The sequence below is a fragment of the Calidris pugnax genome, unplaced genomic scaffold (assembly GCF_001431845.1).
Source record: "Calidris pugnax isolate Ruff unplaced genomic scaffold, ASM143184v1 scaffold42, whole genome shotgun sequence".
In the NCBI taxonomy this organism is placed as follows: Eukaryota; Metazoa; Chordata; class Aves; order Charadriiformes; family Scolopacidae; genus Calidris; species Calidris pugnax.
Genome location: NW_015090920.1, coordinates 16,616,062 through 16,636,249, shown reverse-complemented (window position 1 = coordinate 16,636,249; position 20,188 = coordinate 16,616,062). Strand labels below are relative to the sequence as shown.

At 39.8% G+C, this 20,188-nt stretch overlaps 1 protein-coding gene across 1 annotated transcript in view; it reads right to left on the bottom strand.

Annotated features, from left to right (window-relative positions):
• Nucleotides 1-235: 235 nt before the first annotated feature.
• The window catches only part of ARSJ (arylsulfatase family member J), a 44,908-nt gene continuing 24,955 nt past the window's right edge, over nucleotides 236-20,188 (bottom strand). Inside the window, exon 2 of the mRNA XM_014949829.1 lies at nucleotides 236-2,810. Coding sequence (XP_014805315.1) covers nucleotides 1,409-2,810 — 1,402 coding nt within the window. The 3' untranslated portion in view covers nucleotides 236-1,408. The remainder of the gene's footprint in view (nucleotides 2,811-20,188) is intronic.

Genomic DNA, 20,188 nt, shown 5'->3' with positions numbered 1-20,188 from the left:
CCATAAATCATTCATGCAGACACCTTGGAAAAGGGCAAAGTTTGAACCATGTCTCAAATTATATACATATTGGAAGAAGAAATTCTATTTCAGAAGCGAAATGTCATAAAATCCTCCCTGCACCAAAAATAATAGCAATAAAAAAAGCTTACTGAGTTAATTTAAAATAAACAAGGACAGAATTGCTATCTTCAATGCAAAAAAGAGGCAGACTACTTTTATGAATGCCATAAAAATAAACTATTTTAATAGATACATAAATAAAAGGCTTAAAGTAGAATTTTCCCCCCAAACATAAAGATGGCCTAGCTTCTGTACAGAAACTGAAAAATATTCACGTGACTACTAAATTAAATAATCACTTTGTTACATTCAAAATAATTGGAGGCAAATACATAATGAAATGATGCACCTGAATAATTCTCCTTTCTCATCCTAGCAGTGTATACAGTATTTTCTTGCTTTACAGTACTCTGAGGATATGGATCTGTTAAATAAAACTCTGAATGATAGAATGGAAATAAAATTTAAAAATCAAAAGAAAAAAACCCCAACAACCCTAGCACCCAAACAGGTACCTTGCATCACCCAGTAATGGAAGTTTTAATGGAAGAGAATTAAGTATTGTGCTGTAAAATAAATTATGTATTTTACACATTGTTGTATAGTTATCTTAAAGTGTTTAAATATTACATTCACTTTGGTGGTGTGATTTTTGTCTATGCCTATAATAAATTATGCATGGCGTGTGCTAGCTGTTCATGTGTGTTGAATAACAACCTTCTGGTTTTACTGGAAATGGGGGGAGCTTAGCACATCTAGGAAATTTTAAAAACATTTCTGATTTACGTAAGGCAAACAAAATCTAATTCAAAGCAGCTTTCCTCCTATCACGCATCCCTCCCCAGCACCTCTAAAAAGTTACTCTGGTGGCTGGTTTTTGCTGTGTTGTGTCAAAAAATGTCATAGGTTGGTGACTAACACTTTCTGACCCACAGAGGTTCTCAAGTTTTGTTTCTCCTTCCTCTCTATGAATCATCAGTCAGTTTGAGAACATCTGTCATTCACATCTCCATACTCTCCAAATATTCCAACTAATTTAGGCAAAGAATCACCATTTGTCTATCAAAAATAAGTTTACTGAAATTAGGTGTTATCGCCATTATTATATGGAATGTAGCTGTGATGGGTGAGCACCATTCATCCTGTAGAGGAGAGAGTTTGTCATGTGGAAACTTACGTACACTCAAGGCAGAGTGTTGAGATACCTTGTGCTGGTGAAATCAGAGAAAAAAATTAAAAGATGACAACTTTCATCCATAGTGCAGAGCTAGCATTTCTAGTATATGCTGTCAGAATTTCAAGAAAGTTGGGCCAAGCTGACCTGGAAAAAAAGTGTGCTTAGGGTCTATCCACCAGCAAGACGTGAACGGCAATGTAACGATTGCCCTTTTTTCCGATTTGCTTTTTTCTTGTTCTTATTCTTCTTTTGCTTATTGGTACCTTTACTTTTATCTGATTTCTTTTTCTTTTCATCCTCCTTAAACCATGGACCCCAGACTCCTCCATTCAGCTTCGGGTTGCTCCGAGGGTCCTTAGGTGGGTATCGAACGGGAACCGCAGTCTTATTGAACTGTGACAGCCTCCGCAGCAACTGCTTCACTACATCCGGATACCTTGAGGAGAGGTCCACTCGCTCATACGGGTCAGCAGTGATGTTGAAAAGCCACACTGTTTTGCCAGCTGACCAGGAGACACGTTCATTGTGCCAGCGGTTGGGGCCCGCGTTACTGAAGGCCTGTGGAGGTACCCAGTCGCTGTATCCCGGATTTCCCGTCAGTAGTTTCCAATGATTCACTCTGATGGCAGACTGAATCGCGGTGTTCCAGATCCCATAGCCAGCTGCCCAGGACCCATTTTTGGCTTTGGTGTAAATCGGGTCGATGTTGTGTAAGATGTCCACCCGTGGAGAACGTCTGCCTTCGCTAATGGTTTCCCATATATCATAGCCATCCAGCTGGATATCTTCATCGATCTGCCCTTCTGCCAGGGTGATCAAAGTGGGGAACCAATCCGTGATGTGCACAAGCTCCTTACACACAGACCCTTTGTTTTTCAGAAGGGGGCTATGGACAAACCCAACAGCGCGGATGCCTCCTTCCCAATAGGTCCCTTTGCTTCCTCGGAGAGGCCAGTTACTTCCTCCTGCCATTGGCTGCCCACCATTATCTGAAGAATATATGATAATGCTGTTCTCATAGTAACCATACTTCTTTAAAGCAAGGGTCACGTTGTTTATGGCTTCATCCAAACATGCTAGCATCGCAGCGTACCTTCGCCTGTTGATGTTATTGATCGATCGATAATGTTCAAAATACTTGCCTGGTGCCTGAAGAGGGGAATGAACAGCTTGGTAAGCGATATATAGGAATATAGGTTTCCTGGGGTTATGTGAAGCTAAGATTTGTTGTACTTTTTGTGTGTACATCTGTGTGGAGTAGATGCCGTTGTCATGATCCCAAGCTGCGTTGTCATTCTCGTACAGGTCGTACCCACATATCCCAGGGCTGTCGCATTTGAAGTGAGTGTAATAGTCTCCGCTGCCCAAGAGTGAGCCGAAGAAAGTGTCAAACCCTCTCTGTGTGGGCATGCATTCTCTGCGGTAAAACCCCAAGTGCCACTTGCCAACCATGTGCGTGGAGTAACCAACCTCCTTCAGCTTCTGAGGTAGCGTGACGTTATCCAGAGGTAAGCAGTTGGGCTGGGTTGGCCGTATAATGGAGTGCTGGAGGCCGGTGTGTATCTGGTACCTGGGGGCAGGGAGGAGATAGGCATCAGGTGGGGTGGAAAGAAAGAGACCCTCAGGCCCTTATGCATGGGCACCCACTGTGACAAAAAACAATCCTATGCATGCAGCAATTTTCCCTGGAAATATTTGGAAGTGCCCATGTCAAAAAACTAACAAGGTCATATTATTAAATATGCTGAAACAGGAGAACGGCATCTGTTTCACTTCACAAGGGTTTAAGAGAGGTCCTTCCCCTCCCTCCTTTGGCCATTGGGCTGCAACACTGAACAAGAAACATGACACAGCAGCATCACACACTTCCCACCTTCATCTATAACATTTTAATTTCCTTGTAGCTGTGAGCAATGCCAAAGGGTCTCAGAGGCAACGTGCTGCCTGTGAACCATTATTTGGGCACCACTATTTTAAAGCCAGCAGTCAAACTCAGAGACCTCCCTGGTATCCATCATCCGATCGGCATGTGGGCTATGACTGAGCACAGATATTACTAATATTATAGCAACCGAGTCAGTCACTGGCATGCACATGATGGAACACCCACAGTCCCATGCTCCAGCATTTATCACCCGAGTAAGACTCATAGGCAGTTCCAGTGAAAGAGGTTTATGGGCGATCACTCAAAAGGAAGCGATAATTTCACCACTGGATCTCGTGTTCAGCAGTCGTTTTCTGTCCTTGCCTAACTTCCATCAAATATTTCCATCCATGAACTGAGCTAGTCAAAATATCTATATATACACAGGAGCACAGATATTTTGAGGTATGTTTTTTTCCTCCACAGAAAGCTTTTACATGTCTCCATTTAACAATGATTATAGAAGATTACGTGGATAAACACAATTTTTACAGTGCCTCATAATTTGCTAGTGGTAAACATATCTACAGCATATAAATATGCTGGACTTCAAGGATGTAACAGCAGTACATTTAAGGGATAGGATAATAAATTCTGCAGTGCCATACAATCTATGTGCAAAGAATACATATGGCCTCCATATGATTAGAAAATCAATTCAGTGTGGGCAGTAGTAAGTGTCAAAAATCAAATCCGTCTATACCAGTTTGAAACTAAAGAATAAAACGTAACAGCACACTGTAAACCAAAGAAGAGTGTGAGAACAGATTAAGCTCTCAGTCATGAATAGAACAGCGAGGTCCACCAACACTGTGAATCTTCCCCCAAAACACTTTCTTATTAATTTGTGGTAGTAGGAGTTGGGACTTCCTGACACATTCTGCTAGTGCTGCCAATCTGATGGGCCTCCTGAGCTATCTAGAAAATTAAAAACATTAGGCTCTGCCTGTCCATAAATAACTTAAAGTCTGCTTTTATATGATGTCTTCCTGGCCAAGATCTTAGAAGGCACCATAGATGTCTTTCATGCCTGCCAATCTGTAATAATTGTGTAACTCCCATTTTGTTCTTGAATTTACTTCCACAGAACCAGAAGCTGTATTCTAACTAATTTATTGCAGAAGCTCTGGGTGTTGCACTCCTCTGCTTTAAGCTAGCCTGTACCCCGTAAGCTGCAATGCTGCTGCTTTTCTTTGTCTCTCTGGCGCTGTCTCAGAGCATTGTTCCCATCACCAGTTTGTGGATCTGGAGCCCTGCCTTCCAATTGTCCCCACACTCACAAGCTGGTGCTTGCCCAGGAGATACTGCAGTAGTTAAAGCTACGCTCAAAATTATGGGTTTCTGGGATCTGCACTTTGCTTTTGTAAAAGAAACATCATGCACACACAAATATCCACATCTTTGCCGTGATTCAAGTATAATATTCTTCTTTTAAAACAGGTAAGCTAGAATAATGAAACCAGGCTGACCAATGGCAGTGCCCCATACTTCAGTTCACTCCATCTTTGAGAGTCCTCAAGACCAGCCTGGATGGGGCTTTGAGCAACCTGATCTAGTGGGAGGCGTCCTTGCCCATGGCAGAGGGTTGGAACTGGATGATCTTTACAGTGCCTTCCAACTCTAACCATTCTACGATTCCATGATCCAACTGAAAAAGTCCTTGCCCCCACCTGGCTACTTTAGTAAATAGCTTCTGCTTTTCTAATCCTTGACAGTCTCCTCTATCTTGACATCAACCCCCAATCCCAGCCAGACAGTTTCTCCCCAGATAAATCAATTTTGATGGAAGTCAGAGTTTTCTCTAAAAAAGCCATATTGTTGTAATAAAGATCCTTCCACCCTTCTCCTGGTGGAGAACAGGCAACAGAATTTGCAACACATTGCAAAACAACATGCCTCTTGACAAAGCCTATGCAGAAAGTATGATATCCATATAAAAAGTTAATTCTCATAAAGTTAATTCTCATAAAGAATTCATAAACAACACGTGGCTTCCCCAGCGAGGGTTTTTCAATTATATATCCAAGCATGAAATTCCTACGCTGTTAATCTGACAAATCTGACCAACCAAAAAATATCAGGAATTCGCCTCAGTTATACATATTCTTCTTGGGAAATTATCTGGCATACAGCAATGCATTTTATTTCAGCAGTCCCCTGGGTAAGTTGTTCAATATGCTGGCTACAAGGCACATACAGGGGTCCTGCTTCAATTCTCTGCTGCTGTCTTTTTTCATGAGACTTTGGTGTGTTTCCCATATGCGTGTGTCTATGCTATTTATGGCATAACTATGCTTCTGAATATACATATATGCACACATCCAAATAGACGTGCATCTTTATGTTCATATATGTAAAAAGAGATCTGCAAAATAATCAATTTTACGTAAAAATGTTTCAACTATAGAAATGTTTCAAAGAAATACCAACCTCTAATTATCAGAATATTCTCTACTATTACAAAAATGGTGAGGATTTGTTTCACTTTTCTGTGCCACATGCCTTCCTAATTGATCCATTATGTGCCAATATTACTTTTTCAGTCAAAGTATTTTGTTTCCAAAGGACTTTCAGACCATTCGGGGAAAATAAAGTAATCTGAGCAAAAGACGGTTATTATGTGGAAGTAAATGGCATTAATAGCAAGAGGAAAAGTGTCTCAACATTACTGTTTTAAAACTATTTATACTGTGCAAGAGAAGAAAAAAACTGAAGAAGGCAGAACATAAAGGAAATAAGAGGCAGATGCTGATTTAGGGGGAATTCTCTAGAAGATAAACTCACGAGCCCACTGACTGCCATGAAACATCTGTGAAATACATGCTATAGATTTCATCGCTTTCCACCACAAGATTAGCTAATTCTTTAGAATAAATTGGTTGAATTTAATCCCAAATGCAGAAAGCAAGTAATGATCATGAATACTCTGGAATTCATTATGCTAATTACAACACAAGTTAACAGTTAAATATAAGCAAATGCTGACAGGCCACAGAATCCAGTTTTATAGTTTTTTAGACTTTGACCTTTATGGACATTATTTACATAGAGGCCATACACCGATAATATTCTGTATAAAGTATAGGTGTTTAAGATTTGACCCCTCCAAGTTTCTAGATCCTGTTTGCCTCTGTTAGATACCTGAAATTTGAAACTTGCACAACAAGGAACTAAATAAAATATATGTGAAATGTTCAGCTAATAACTGAAAATTAATTTATCCTCTCTACATGGGGATGGCTCTTTGCCCTTTTTCTACTCTTATTTCTATTTCACTAGCAGGGAAGTTGTTCAGATGTTTACAGTAAAAACACTGTGATAACTGTTCCAGCCAAGGCAGCTGTTTCATGCTGGTTGACTGCTACACCGCTTTGTTTACTTGTTTGTAGTGGAAACTTTAAAGCAAGGGACTCCCAAAGGGAGTATCTTGATGACTTTGTAGCCCCTTTGCTTCTTGGATGCTGAGAGGAACATTTCAGAAGTTTCTGAAAATAAATAAATAAGCACACAAATCCTCCATCCTGAGCCTGAGCTCATGATACTGCCTTCCAACATTATTTCCCTTCCTGTTTTAATCTAGAAAGACACAAAATCAGTGGCTTTTATGTTATTCCTACCTTCAATCTCAAGGTGCAGAGACTATTAAGCTGTTAAAGGTCAACTGTACATTCAAGAGCCAGAGTCTTTGTGGTTGTAAATCACCACGGGGACACTAAAGTCATTTTGGCCTGAGCTTGAAGAATGCATTAACTTTTGTAGGCTTAATTTTCCCCTTCTGATGTCCTCAGTAAAGCTAAATTAGTTTCCCAGTTCTCATCTGGAGAGCAAACCAAAGCAGAGAAGTGGATCAATGGCAGTAATCTTTGCACATTTTCACTACTATTCCCCTGAAGCAGAGAGCAAGACTGAAGGTCTGTCTAGTAGAAGAGATTCTCCTGGCATGCCTCACGTCCCCATGGTGCTTATGCAGTCTTAAACATATGTTAGGCCAAACCAGTATTCCTTAAAAAAACGTTTCCCTAAGGAGTTTTCTATTCAGTATTTTCCCCCTTAACTTCGGGGTGGGTTCTGCACTGAGGAAGAAGCTGGGATGTTTCTCATTTTGTAATGTGCATGTAGAAAACTATTGATTTCAAGCTTTCACAATTTTAATATACTGCATCAATTGTCTTCAAACTGAGATTCTTTTAAGGCTCACTGAAGATTAACAAAGAAGCACAGTTTGAAGTTTCTAATTTCAGGAACTTTTGCTAGCACAGTTCTAGTTAGTAAATGTGGAAAATGTATTTTTATTACTCTTGCATAGCTCAGGATATGTTGAACAAATTTTCTCAATTTTTAAAATAATAAACTCTAGCCTAGGACTTAGAAAAGATTATTTTAAATAAAAAAATCATTTCTGAGGAGGAGTTGCAAACAGAGCAACAGCACCAAGGTACACATGCCACGTTAATTAAAGGGATCATTACTGACAATTATGCATGTCTTTGTTAAAAATAATCAAATACAGCAAGTAGCTACCAGTCAACAAAGAATTTTAGGGACTGGTAAATAATAGTCTTTGCATCTTACCTGGTACTTTTTATAGCACAACAGCTAGAATATAGCTATTCCAGATGAGTAAAGAAAATATAAATTGGTGACATTTTTCGCTTGCAAGTTCCCAGTCTTCAGTGCTCAAGGTTAGAGGGGATGAAAAATCCCTCAGCATCCCACTTGCCACCAGCAAATCATTAGAAGCAGGACTTGATGACCAATAAGAGAAAATAGATATAATTAAGACTTTTTTATAGTGGATGGACCCCACAAACCCGAATAGTTTGAAAAAGCTGTTCCTTTGGGCAGATATGTTTACTCTCATTTACTTCCAAGTTGTTTTGAGCTCTGCAACACACTCGCAAAGGAAGCAGAAGCTGGCCAGAAGCTCTCTTGTTTTCAGCCCTCCAAACAGGCTGGCAATGTGCATGGCAGAGAGATGCAAAATTCCTGATCAGACATGGACCAACGTGAAAGAATCGCACAACAATGATGCTGCGTCGGAAATATTTGCCGTAAAAACTGAATCTTTCATGCTGAATCTGCTAAGGTTTTTAAAACTAAAATCAGAGAGCGAAGCTTGGAAAGGGGGCAGGTTGATAGGGAAGGCACCAGGGCAGAGAGATAGAGCAAAGCTGATTTCAGTGAGATGCAAATAAAGCTATCACAGCCTGACAGGGATTGCTGCAAAGCAGCCAGCAAGTATCAATGCATACAGTCCCTTCAGACTGGTGACAACGAAAGCCATAGCTTGTAGCCACAGTGCTTCTTTCTCATTTTGTATTAATTGCACTTACTGATGTTTTTCTAAACTATCCCCTCTTATTTCCAGTCTTTTTCTAACTCAGAGATGGGTGATAAGTCTTGCCTTTGCTAATTTCCACTTATCACGCTTCCACGAGAGCAAAAGCTTGCAGCAAGCAAGTTTGAATACCTGTTCTAGACAAAACTGGGTTTAGCTAAACTCCACCAATCACTTTTTGTCAGTACTGATGGCCTATGGCAACTGAGAACTAGTCCATGGGGTACATTTTCTAAGTGCTAGCGTAACAGTTTTAATTTTCATGCAATATATGAATTATTTCATATATTTCATGCTTCTCAGAAACAATCTTAAAGAACCTTGAGCCTACACTCTATAAGTTACAGTTTGTCTTTCAAAAATAGCAGCTGTGCAGCAGCACAGGAGAAAGTGTTCTTTTTCTGTCCTAAGTTCTGGATACTTGGCTCCAAAGTAAAGTTACAGCCAAGGCTTCAGTTCAACATATAGTTTAAATAAGAATGTGATTTCAGCCAGGTAGTTGGCTGAAACAGGACCAAAGTAAGCAATCAAAGTTTGTGCCATGAACATGAGTGATGCTCTAGGTATGGAAATAAACTCTCCAGTCAGCCGTGCAGCATTTTGTCCTGGTTAAAATTCTGAACAACACCAAGGAGTGAAGGAAATGCCTTCTACATTAGAGCATGATCTGTCACAAAACATACCCTTTTGCTGAACAATGTAAGTTAAGGGTAGAAAGGATGCATTGGCTTATGCTGCCTAATCTACCAGTTTAAGATTGTGGGTAAAATATTTGCATATCTACAACACTGTCCCAGTAGTTTTAATTAGATATGAAACACTTTTATTGATAGGTGTGAATGGTACTATAGCTAGGGAGTTACTCCTCTGAGATGGCTGGTGCACGAGTTATAGAAGAAAACTTCCTTGTAGAAAAAAAGAGGAGCAAAACTTATTGCCAGAGTATGGAGACAGTTTTTCACTGGGATATGAGTTATGTCTGGAGGGTTCAGAGGAGCTCTGCTGCAGCAGGTGGAATACAGAATACTGTGCCACAGCCTGACCAGCAGTACTTAAATTTTTTTTTAGAAATTTGAGGGAGGCAAAGACTGTTCCTTTTCTGAAGCAGGCATGATCTCTCTGGTCCCCGTAGTTCTCAACTATTCACCTGGCTGAATGCACACTGGGATGAGCCCTGGTAGCATGCCATTGCTTCAGGTTTCCTGCTGTCCCTGGGAAAGAAACAGAGGTGTGCAGACATGGAAGCCCAAGGGAATCTGAACAGCCCCCTCAGAACATTTTCTCCACTCAAGTCTTCTGCCACTGTTAGACATACGCCAGAAAAAAACCTCTATGAATCTGTCAAGTTGTAGCTGCCCCATCCCTGGAGGTGTTCAAGGCCAGGCTGGATGGGGCTTTGAGCAACCTGGTCTGGTGGGAGGTGTCCCTGCCCATGGCAGGGGGATTGGAACAAGATGATCTTTAAGGTCCCTTCCAACCCAAAACATTCTATGATTCTGGTTTGATTATTTAACCATTTTTATCTTCTACCTCCTAACTTCAAGATTTTGGGGAGGGAGGCAAATTATGGGTGTAGACAGATCAGAGAAGCAAATGCAACATTAAAGACAGAATGTGAGCTCTGAACCTTTGCAGACTTTCACTGTGTCAGCCCACATAAAACAAAACTCAAGTTTTCACATGCAGACATATACACATTCATTTCATCTTCAGCTGTATTCATTGAATTTTTATGTGCTTATAAATCAGAGCAGAAAAAAGACCCACTTCTAAACCAAGTGTTTACATAAAAAGTCTAATTCCAATTATTTACTGTTTTATAACTCTGGCAGTGCTACTGCAAACATCGCACTTGAAAGATTCTGAATCTTGCTCTACTTTCAAGTTTTTGGGGGGTGGTGGTGGGTTGTTTTTTTGGTGTTTTTAAATCAGCTAAGGATCTTTCATCAAATCCAGGAAAAGAATAGAAAAAAAACAATTTAGTCCGGGGCTAATAATGTTAGTTTTGTTCCAGTTACCTTTTTCCAAGGACCTACAGGAGCTGAGGTATCCTTGTTTAACCAAATGCCATTTGGATTTTGATACATTGACTCAACCTCAAAGTCATTTGGAAACTCTGATCTCATGCAAGCCCTGACATTTGGTCATTTGAATCATGTCCTTACACCACTATATTGCTTATACTGCATATGTATTTTTATCATCCAGCACTTAGAAATGCCACCCAGAGTTACACTAACAAAAATAAGCATTTATCAACAGCAAGAAAAAGAACCAGAGGGACTTGAAGTGAAATCCTTGTAGCGGTTCAGAAGCCTTGGCACAGCGACGGACCCTGCTGCTGGAAAGCTGGAGAACCAGGCCAGAAAATGCAGGTTTTTGTGGCTCCATATTCTGATAAATTTTGCATCTCAAAGATATGCACTGGCTCCACTATCTTTTATCTCCCCAACTCCTGCTGACCCAACGGGCACCCCAGGAGCGAGGCAGAGCTTGGTGAACAGCGGGAAAGAAACCGTTGTGTCTAGAATTGCCAGCTTTAAAGGGAAAATAACTGGCTGTGGAACCAAGCTGGGAGAGAAAAGAAACAGCAACCTTTATCTGCATTTCCTCAGGGTTATTCTCCCTGGTTGCAAGGACAGGGAAAAATAAAAATCATCTAATGAAACTCAAGCAGAAGTTTCAACTTTAAATCACCCCACAAATTAAGTTGTAATTAGCATTTCCAGACACTAATCCCTATTTCTTACAAAACATTATTAAACTGGCAGCATATCTGCCACTAACCTTTCCTGTCATTGAGACAATTTATCTGCTCAAATGGGAGTACAAAAAGGATAAAGGAGAACGTGGGAGTCGGCAGCAGCTGGAATGCAGATGTGCATATGCAACTATTGTTTTCTTTGCTCCCAGTTTGCTGCAGCTGTGGAAATAGAGCACAACGGTTCCAACTTTATCGCTGAATGTTATTCATTTGGAAAAAAGGGGGGGGAAAAATGTGCGATTGCATAATCAGCGCTCTCAGTTTCATGTCTACATGTAAATGACATGCAAAGAAAACAATTTTACTAAATACTTTGCATGCCAACAACAAATCCAGACATTGCCACCAAATTCTGGGCTCTCAGCAAAAATAGATCCCATCGGATATTACACCTAATCAACATGTTGCAAGGAAAAGAAATGCAGTGCTGGGAGTTCAATATACTGGAGCTACACTGGCAAGAAGAGAAGTTCACATAAACAGACCATCCCTGCATATTTCTCTGAAGTTAAGGCAAGCAAACAGCAAAGGAAAGCCAATTCATTAATAAGGGATGATTTTTTTAGTCCCAGAAAAACCTCAGAAAGTCTCAGAAAACCAGAAGAAAATTAGATAAATGGAGTCTAAAAGCCATAAATTGGCACCTAGAAGAATTTCCCCCTTGGGTACTTCAAAAAGTGGTCTGCAGAGCCTGTTGCAAGCACTGCATGAGGCAGGAGCAAGACCAGCATGTCAGAACAGGGACATGGCCCAGACCAGTTTGTAAAAGCTTTTTCTTTTGTGCTACAGCATGCAACCCCTGAGCATCACAAGTGGGTAAAAGTGGCCTTTGTTTTAACCTGTGTGTTCACTGCTATGCTGGAAAGAATACCATCTCAGATACTATTCGTATCCTGGACTAGTCATTCTTACAATAGAGAAAAATTCAGTATATCTCATTGAAGTATTCTGCCCAAAAGACATTAATCAGTAATAACACAGGCTTTTTTACATCACCAGAAAAAAACAGAAGAAAGTTGGTACTTGCCATGTACATGTATGAAATATTTTTCAACTAAAATTCTCAAGGCTGAAACTCATAATTCTGTGACTGTTTAGGAAAATTAGTTCAACTTTATATAAGAATTTATTCAGGGAATGCACCTACGGGATGTGAAAGATATTAATTTTATGGCTGGCTTTCATAAGAGGACATCTTTCATAAAAATGACATACTTGATAGTGGTCCTTAAGGTAGCAGCCAAACAGTTATTTTCTTACCTTACACCTTAATTAAAGTACCCATTTTGACCATGAAGTACTATTTCTGCATGGATATTGTCCTTATGTATTATTCATATATCCAGTACTTAGAGTCTATATCAATCTAAATGCTGTAAAATGACCTTGAATTGACAGCAAGGATGACTGAGGACAAAATGACAAGATGCAAAATATAGGTTAACTACTACCATATCATGGTTTTATATGATATCATTTGAGAGAGATAATTGCTTTATAATTAAAGAACATTAGGATGTTAGAAAAAACTCAGGATTATTTGGAGCCTTGGAGACATCTCAAGTGTTTTAGATACCTTCACACAACATCCAAACCTCGTGAAAGCTGTGATTTTCTATTAACCAATGAACAACTATATAAACATATAATTTCTGAGCATGACTTTGGAGAATGTCATGGTTTCATCACTTTATTGAGCTTAAGTATATCATAGACCATTAAGTTTCTTCTGGAGGTTTAGATTAGTCTTTAAGACTCTAATTTAAAATTAGAGATAAATTATTGAGAGTATGCTAATCAAGTGGTAATGGCCACAGTCTCTCTTTGGTATTTATAATATTCCTATTATCCTGTTCTGTGATACGTTGCAAGCTCAACTGTCTCAAAGCACCTATTACAGGAAAAGAGAGAACAGATTCTAGCCCCCTTAACCCGCTCAAATAGATGGATCAATTCCATCGATTTCAACTGAATACTCTTTTAGGTAGATTTTTGCTCAGTGTCAGCAAAATATGAAAATGAGTCCATGAACTAATGCATGAAACCCCTTTTATAGCATAGAGATTCATTGTGAATGCTGATTAATTAAGAAATTCTTAGATGATTATTTCTGTTTCATCTCAACTTTGCTATTCTATTTGTTCTGCTTGATGTGGTCTATCATAACATTATTGGAAAACATGTATATTTGCATCAAGAGGAAATTATTATCTCTGTCTTCATCTCCCATATCTCACGCAGCGATGCAGCACAGCAGGGTATCCACCTAGAGCAATGCGACATAGCCGAGCATGGATGCTTAAGCTTAATTACACATTTCTAGACACTTGTAATTGATACTGCTGACACACCAGTTGCATATTAAATGATAAACGGTTTTTCAAAACTGAAAAAGTGAGAGTGCCCAATCCACTTAAGCAACATAACTTCAGGTTTTCCATGACTGCAATGCCCACCCAGAGACCGCCTGCTGAACATCTGTAACATCAGGATTCTTGTCAGCAAGATAAGGATGCCCCTCGCAGCTGCCTCTCCAGGTACTCTGGGACAGACACCAGCCAGAAATCTAGCAGAGCTTCTGCTAGAACCTGAGGTAATTCTCCAAGAGAAGCTACAGCCCTGATAAAACGAAGAACAGCTTTTATCCGGATGGAAGAAAAAAACATGCCTTTTGACTTATCCATGACACAGACAGTTTTCTGGGTTGTCATTTACTGGCAACAGCAGTGACACTGAATCATTAGCAAAAGGAATAACCTTGACTTGAAAGAGAGGGCTGGGAGCCAAGAGACACGCTTTCTTCTGGGTCCTGCATAGTTTTAAGCCTGAGCATTGCATCTGACCTCTAATTCTTTCGTCCTTCTGACACTTTCATATTCATTTCTTAAGACTTTTGTGTTTCTCATCCCTTTAAGCAGGGATGGCACTGCGTCTGTTGTACAACACAGATAACGCTCAAAACGGGCTTTTTAATCTTCGGATGAAACACACTGGCAGGATGCAAAGGAGCCTCACTCTGTTGCTAAAACCAGTTTGCAACTGGAATTGTTAAAACAACACAAGCATCTACTTATTTACCATGATTACTGGCAGTTATGTACTAATTCTGTCGCATGTTGCTGGCTATGGACTTAGATTCTGCTTCCTCGTTAAATTCAGACTGTTGTTAGCACTACTGGATTTTCTTTCTTATTTTGCTATTCTCTTGAGAAGTAAAATTCACTTTTCGGAACTGACCACAACATGCAAGGCCATTTCTGCTCCAGACAATGGCTGGCGTTGAAGGTGCTGTGTGCAGTTCCCAAAGAAATAACAGATTAAGGTGAAATATTTTATTAACCTGGGTCCCAGATGAGAGGTTCCTGATTGACAACGTGGAGAAATGAAACATCTTTGTTTATTCACAGGGGAGATTCAACATGGAAATGAAATGCTTTTGCTGCCGTTCCCTGCGTGGATGTGGATGTGGGTGTGCTTTTGTACAGAGGAAGGGAGGAGTGGGCAGCAGTGTTTCAGGGCTGTCAGTCATCCGTGTGACAACTTTCAACTAACACATCAGGGATATTACATGCTGTATAATATGGTATAAAAAGGAAAGTAAAATGTCTCTATTCAAAGCACGATGCCTTTCTTCAGGGATTTTTTAATTTCTGGAGTGCAATAAAAGCATAAATTGAACTCTTTCCCCACATATTCCTAAACGCTGCGGTCGTCAGCTTGCTTCTCTCTTAAAAGCTCCCTACGCTGGAAGTCCAAAGGACCAAAGCAGCTTTGGCAGGTACAGTGCCCAGCTCATTGCAACCCTTCCCTTCTAACAGGAGCAAATACTGAAGCAGCCTGAGGTCCAGCTCCCACAGCTGCCTCCAATGCTGCCAGCAGAACCCCGGGAGCTTGGTGCTTCCTGGGGCTGTTTGCTGCTGCTCTGCCCAAGGGATGCGAGTGGCTACCTCTGTCCAAATTGGGCAACGGCCAGGAAAAAAAACAATCAAGGCTGCTACGTGGGAATCAGAAAGCTCTCCATTTCGGTGATTGATGGCAGATCCCACCTTTGGTGGTCGCGTGATGCTAGGGCCCAGGGCACTAGGAAACCCCCTCCCACTATCCTCCCACGCTTGTCCCTTCCCTTTAGTCTCCTACTCCACGGAAGAGAAGAAACTCAAGTTAATGAGGGACGGAGGTTACTGGCACATCTGTTTCTTAGACCTCCCTGTGACTGAATAATGAAGTGATTTGGATAAATGCTTCTTTATTTCCCTCCTAAATCCAGCTTAGCAAAACAAGTAGCGCTATCTTGGATGTCACCGCTGTGCTCTCTAAATCCTTTCTAATGATCAGTAATTTCTCATTTATACTGTTCCAAGTGCCCGAAAGCCTAACAGAAACTAAGGCCACAGTGCAAGAGGTCTGGAAATAAAATGGAGCATAAGACGGGGTGAACGGAAACAGGTGCCTAATCATTGCTAGTCCAACAAAAATCTAGAAAGCACGTCTCTTACATGTATAGCAATTATGTCTAAAACCAGACAAAGCCTACGTAAAATATTTGCTATAAAATGTTAATACATCAACGAAATTGTGCCTTATTTAAGATGGTAGCAGGTGATTTTGGTCCCAGACAAAACACCACAAGAATGACTCGTATAACGCAGTGAGCTGAATAAGCCTAAGTGTAAAACAGACTCACACAAAGTTTTGGCAGTATACATTCAATATATTAAACAATTATATTAGCCTCACATAACGTGTCATAAGTGATTTAAGGACAGATATTCTCTTGAAAATGCAAGTCACTCATATCAAGGTAGGAGATATACTATTCTATAATACTCTACACTGTAAAAAAACTTCAAGGCAAAGAGTAACTTGGCAGAGGTGGATGGGATTATCGGCCTGATCCAGACATCAAAGGTAAGGATGACATTTTCACTGACTTCACAGAGCCCTTATTCACATCTCTTATTTTTAGTACTTTGGACCAAGCTGCCCTTTCCTCACTCTAAGGCACTCAAATGGGATGCTTGATAGCAGTCTGTTCTGTTCTACCACAATATGCTCATATTTCTCTTGTTCAGCTCTATGCTGTTCTTATTCTTGAGTTCACTACATCCCACACACGTATACTATACAGAAAGAGTGAGCATAAATTATGGTGTTGTGTTACTAATTGATTGCATATATTGTCATTGACCATGAATTTCCATTACTAACTTCAATAGTTGAAAGAAAAAAATCAACATAATACTGCAGGTTAGAAACAATTAAGAAAAACTGAAGTAATTTAAATTGTGATCTTTTAGAATATGAGGCATTTACTTTTTCAAAGATTTCTTTTTGAGTCATGAGAAATAAAACTGTTTTAAAAATTAAAAAGGGAATTAAAAGAAAAATAGTGAATCCTGGAGAAACATTAGTTGTTAAGGAGAAAGGGAAACACATTTAGCGTTTATCAAAGTGTTTGTTGCATTAAATAGCTATACAGCTCTGACTCATGAAGATCCCTTTGTATGGACAAACCTTTCACACCAGCTTAAATTCCTTGGAGATAGAAGAGCTTTCTTGAATGGGATGGGTTTAAACAACTTCCTGTTCTTGAACTGAGGCTTAAGTGCTCTTCCAGTCTTTGCAACATCACAAGAATTTTTGAGACCAATCTGTAAATGTTTTTACAGCTACGGACACAAATAGATCCTTAACAGGATTCTCAAAGGCATGTTCCTAAATCTCCATGAAATTAATACAAGTTACAGCAGCTAAAAAAAAAGATTCCCAATCTGCACTATTGAGCTTCCATTAAAAAAATCTGGCACTTCAAGACTTCTCTGTAACCCTGGCACTCCACCCAGGGCAACTGAAATTGTTAAGGTGGGTACAAACTTTAGTATACTTGTGTGTGCAGGGGTGGTCTCATACGACATTTGGCTCCTTAGGGTAGCATGACAGCTTTTTTTATCAGGACAAAATGTGTACACAGCCCAAAATGCTTATTCTGACAAAGGAGATCAGTACATTTTTCTCTATTTTGACTTGTACTCCTCTTGCCCCAGTAGAACTGTACAGTGTTTAAGTGAATATATGAATGATGTAGTTCTCCCCCTGCTCCTTTTTTAATTCCTTTTGCAAAAAGGGAAATTAAAAGGGCATACTCTGTTTTCTCAGAGGGTCCAAACCAAAATTATCATCATCTAACAAAAGCAACTCCTACACATGTGATCTTCAACCTTAGGGCTTCTTGTGGATGCCAAGCATTTGCTGATAAAGACAACAGTAAGACCATAACCCATCACTCATTTTCAAGCACAATTAACTAAGTGCAACATTACTCAATCAGCGGCAAATAACTTGTGGCTCAAAAATCAGTTATGTCCTTTCAAGGTTGTGAAATTTCGGATTTCAGTGGTTAATAATCGTGGTAATAACGTCAAAATTAAGAAAATGCTGTAATGCCAAACAAATGAAGCATCACCATTTAGAATCCATTCTTATTATTTTCAACATTCACCTCTGTGTGGTGAGAGGAATATGGGAATTCTGGGGATTTTAAAGGAAAAAGAGGGAAGGAGAAGAAAGAAGAATCAGGCATGCTTCATATCTGTCATGAATGAGAAGACAAAATATTTCTTTCCTCTTCAGGAGCCAAGAGAGTTAAAGGAGAAGAAAATTGGCACAACTGAACGCAGGCAGAGTGATTTGCTGACATTGTATAGTATTGTCTACATTACAACTGTACAATACCACACAGAGCTGATGAGTTGTGACAATACCACAGAGCTATCTTCATTTGGGAGAACGTGAAGATGTTAATAAAACTGCTGAATATCGGAACATCACATCTGTTCAGTTTTGTTTGTAGGAGATTGTTCCATTCACTAAACAAATCTGTCTTCTCAGTGTAGCTCTAATGGGTCACATAGGAAGGAAGCAGCCCAGAAGAAGCTGTAAGCCCTTCAGGAAGCCTGTCAGCTTAGTCAGTAACAAAATTCTTATCTATATTTTCCTATTAGTAACAGCAATATATAACTCATTTACACAGTTTTCCCTTTTCATTCTCAAAGCATCCCACAAAACAGATAATCAACATCCCTATGTTAAATATAGGCACTCCAAGATAGGGAAAAATGAAGCATTTCACAGAAGTAATGCAGCACCAGAGGCGTAACTGTAGAAAGAGCCCTGGTCTTCCCAGTCTCAGCCTGGGGTTCCACAATGGCATAAGAGAAGTCCATGACTCGGGTCAGTGCCCCAGAGACAGAAAACAAGAGAGCTCTTGAAAGAGCAGCCTCACACAAGGAAAGGTTAGAAAAGCAAGAACATAGATGAACGCATGATGCTCTCTGATTTTCAGTTCAAACTATATCAAGCTTGTGTCTTGATGATTTTCTCTACAGATGTTTATCCACCTACATTAACCAAACCTGAAACTTCCGGTACTGCGTTTCCTTACTATGGGCAACTTGAGCTTAAAGTCATTGCCAACTTTGCAAATACTGTCTGAGCACAATGGGCTTATCAAGGGTCAATTAACCAGGTTTCTCATAGGTGTGGGTGCACACTGTAAAACACATTTTCAACCTGTTCTGCAAATGTGCCCCTGCAACTTAACCATGCTTCCTAAATGCACCAGTTCTTCACTATCTGTCCCAGTTGACTTGTTCAATATTCAGCACATAATACATTTTGAATTCTAGTAATCTGGCTGCATGACTGTAAAATTCCTCAACAGTTCATTTTATACCCAGCTTTTCCTGAGCAGTGTGCTATAAATTGTGGGACCGACTTCTTAGCTTTTGTGTTAAAATCAAACATCTGTTTTTCAAAACCAGGCTTGCATATGCGTGTTCCAAATCAAAACACGAGAGAGGTGGCTAAAGAGTCAGCAGGAACAAAATGGGATAGCAGCAAAAGATCTGTAAAGCCCTAGCTCACATTCCTTGGCGAGCAAAGAGTCTGGGCTAAACATACATTTTGGCTCTGACTTGGGAAAACGAAGTTTCTTCTATCTTTCTGATAGAATCTATTTAATTGAAAGGGAAGTGGTGCCGACAGTCATCTGGGGAAACTGCACCAGTCTCTCCCAGTAGGAACGGCAACTGCTGCCCCATTTCAGGAAGAAAAGAGATAAAAAAAAGAAGGGAAAGATGAAAAATCCACAGAATCAGAGTGGAACTTTGTGATTTCATTAGGGCTTGATCCACTTATTAACATTACCTGAGACTTTAAATTAAGCCTTTCATTACCTGTTGTAAACTTTCCAATTTTCAGTAAATAATATTTTAGACATAAAGCCAGTGGTAGGCATTGTTACATAACTGCCGTATTTTAAAAACAAATAGCTACTAATCTAAAATAAAAAGAAATTTGAAAAACGTCTAATCTAGACATAATGATATGTAATAACAGCATAAAGGACACCATGAGCTAGCTAACAGACAACATAATTACTTCTTAGGCTTTTATTGCTTGCAAGTTAAGATTTCTTTTCTGCTTTGGGGGGCCGAGGGGGGCATTTGGGGTTTGGTTATTTTTTCTGGAATGTCATTTGAGTTTAAACTGCCCAGTAAATTTTCTGATGTTGCTTCCCTCCTGCACCTTTTTCATTTGCAGATTGCTTTATTATGCAGAAAAAAAATACTAATCCTGTGGCAAACTAGTTTTCTGCACTTGGTCACAATGAGCATAGCTTGGAAATGATGCATCAGCCTAGGAACAATAGAATAGCAAAGAACCAAATTACTGTATTTGGAAATGGCGTACAGCTTGGGACAGTTGCAGAAAAACCATGGCTGGGTACACTTTCTCTTGAAATATGTAAGTTAGGTTCAGTTGTGGGATGTGAAAGAGTGTTTTATGCTGGCTCTTTAGTTCTTTGGTATGTTACATAAGCTCCCTTTCCCCTTTATTTTCATAACAGTACATAAATATTTT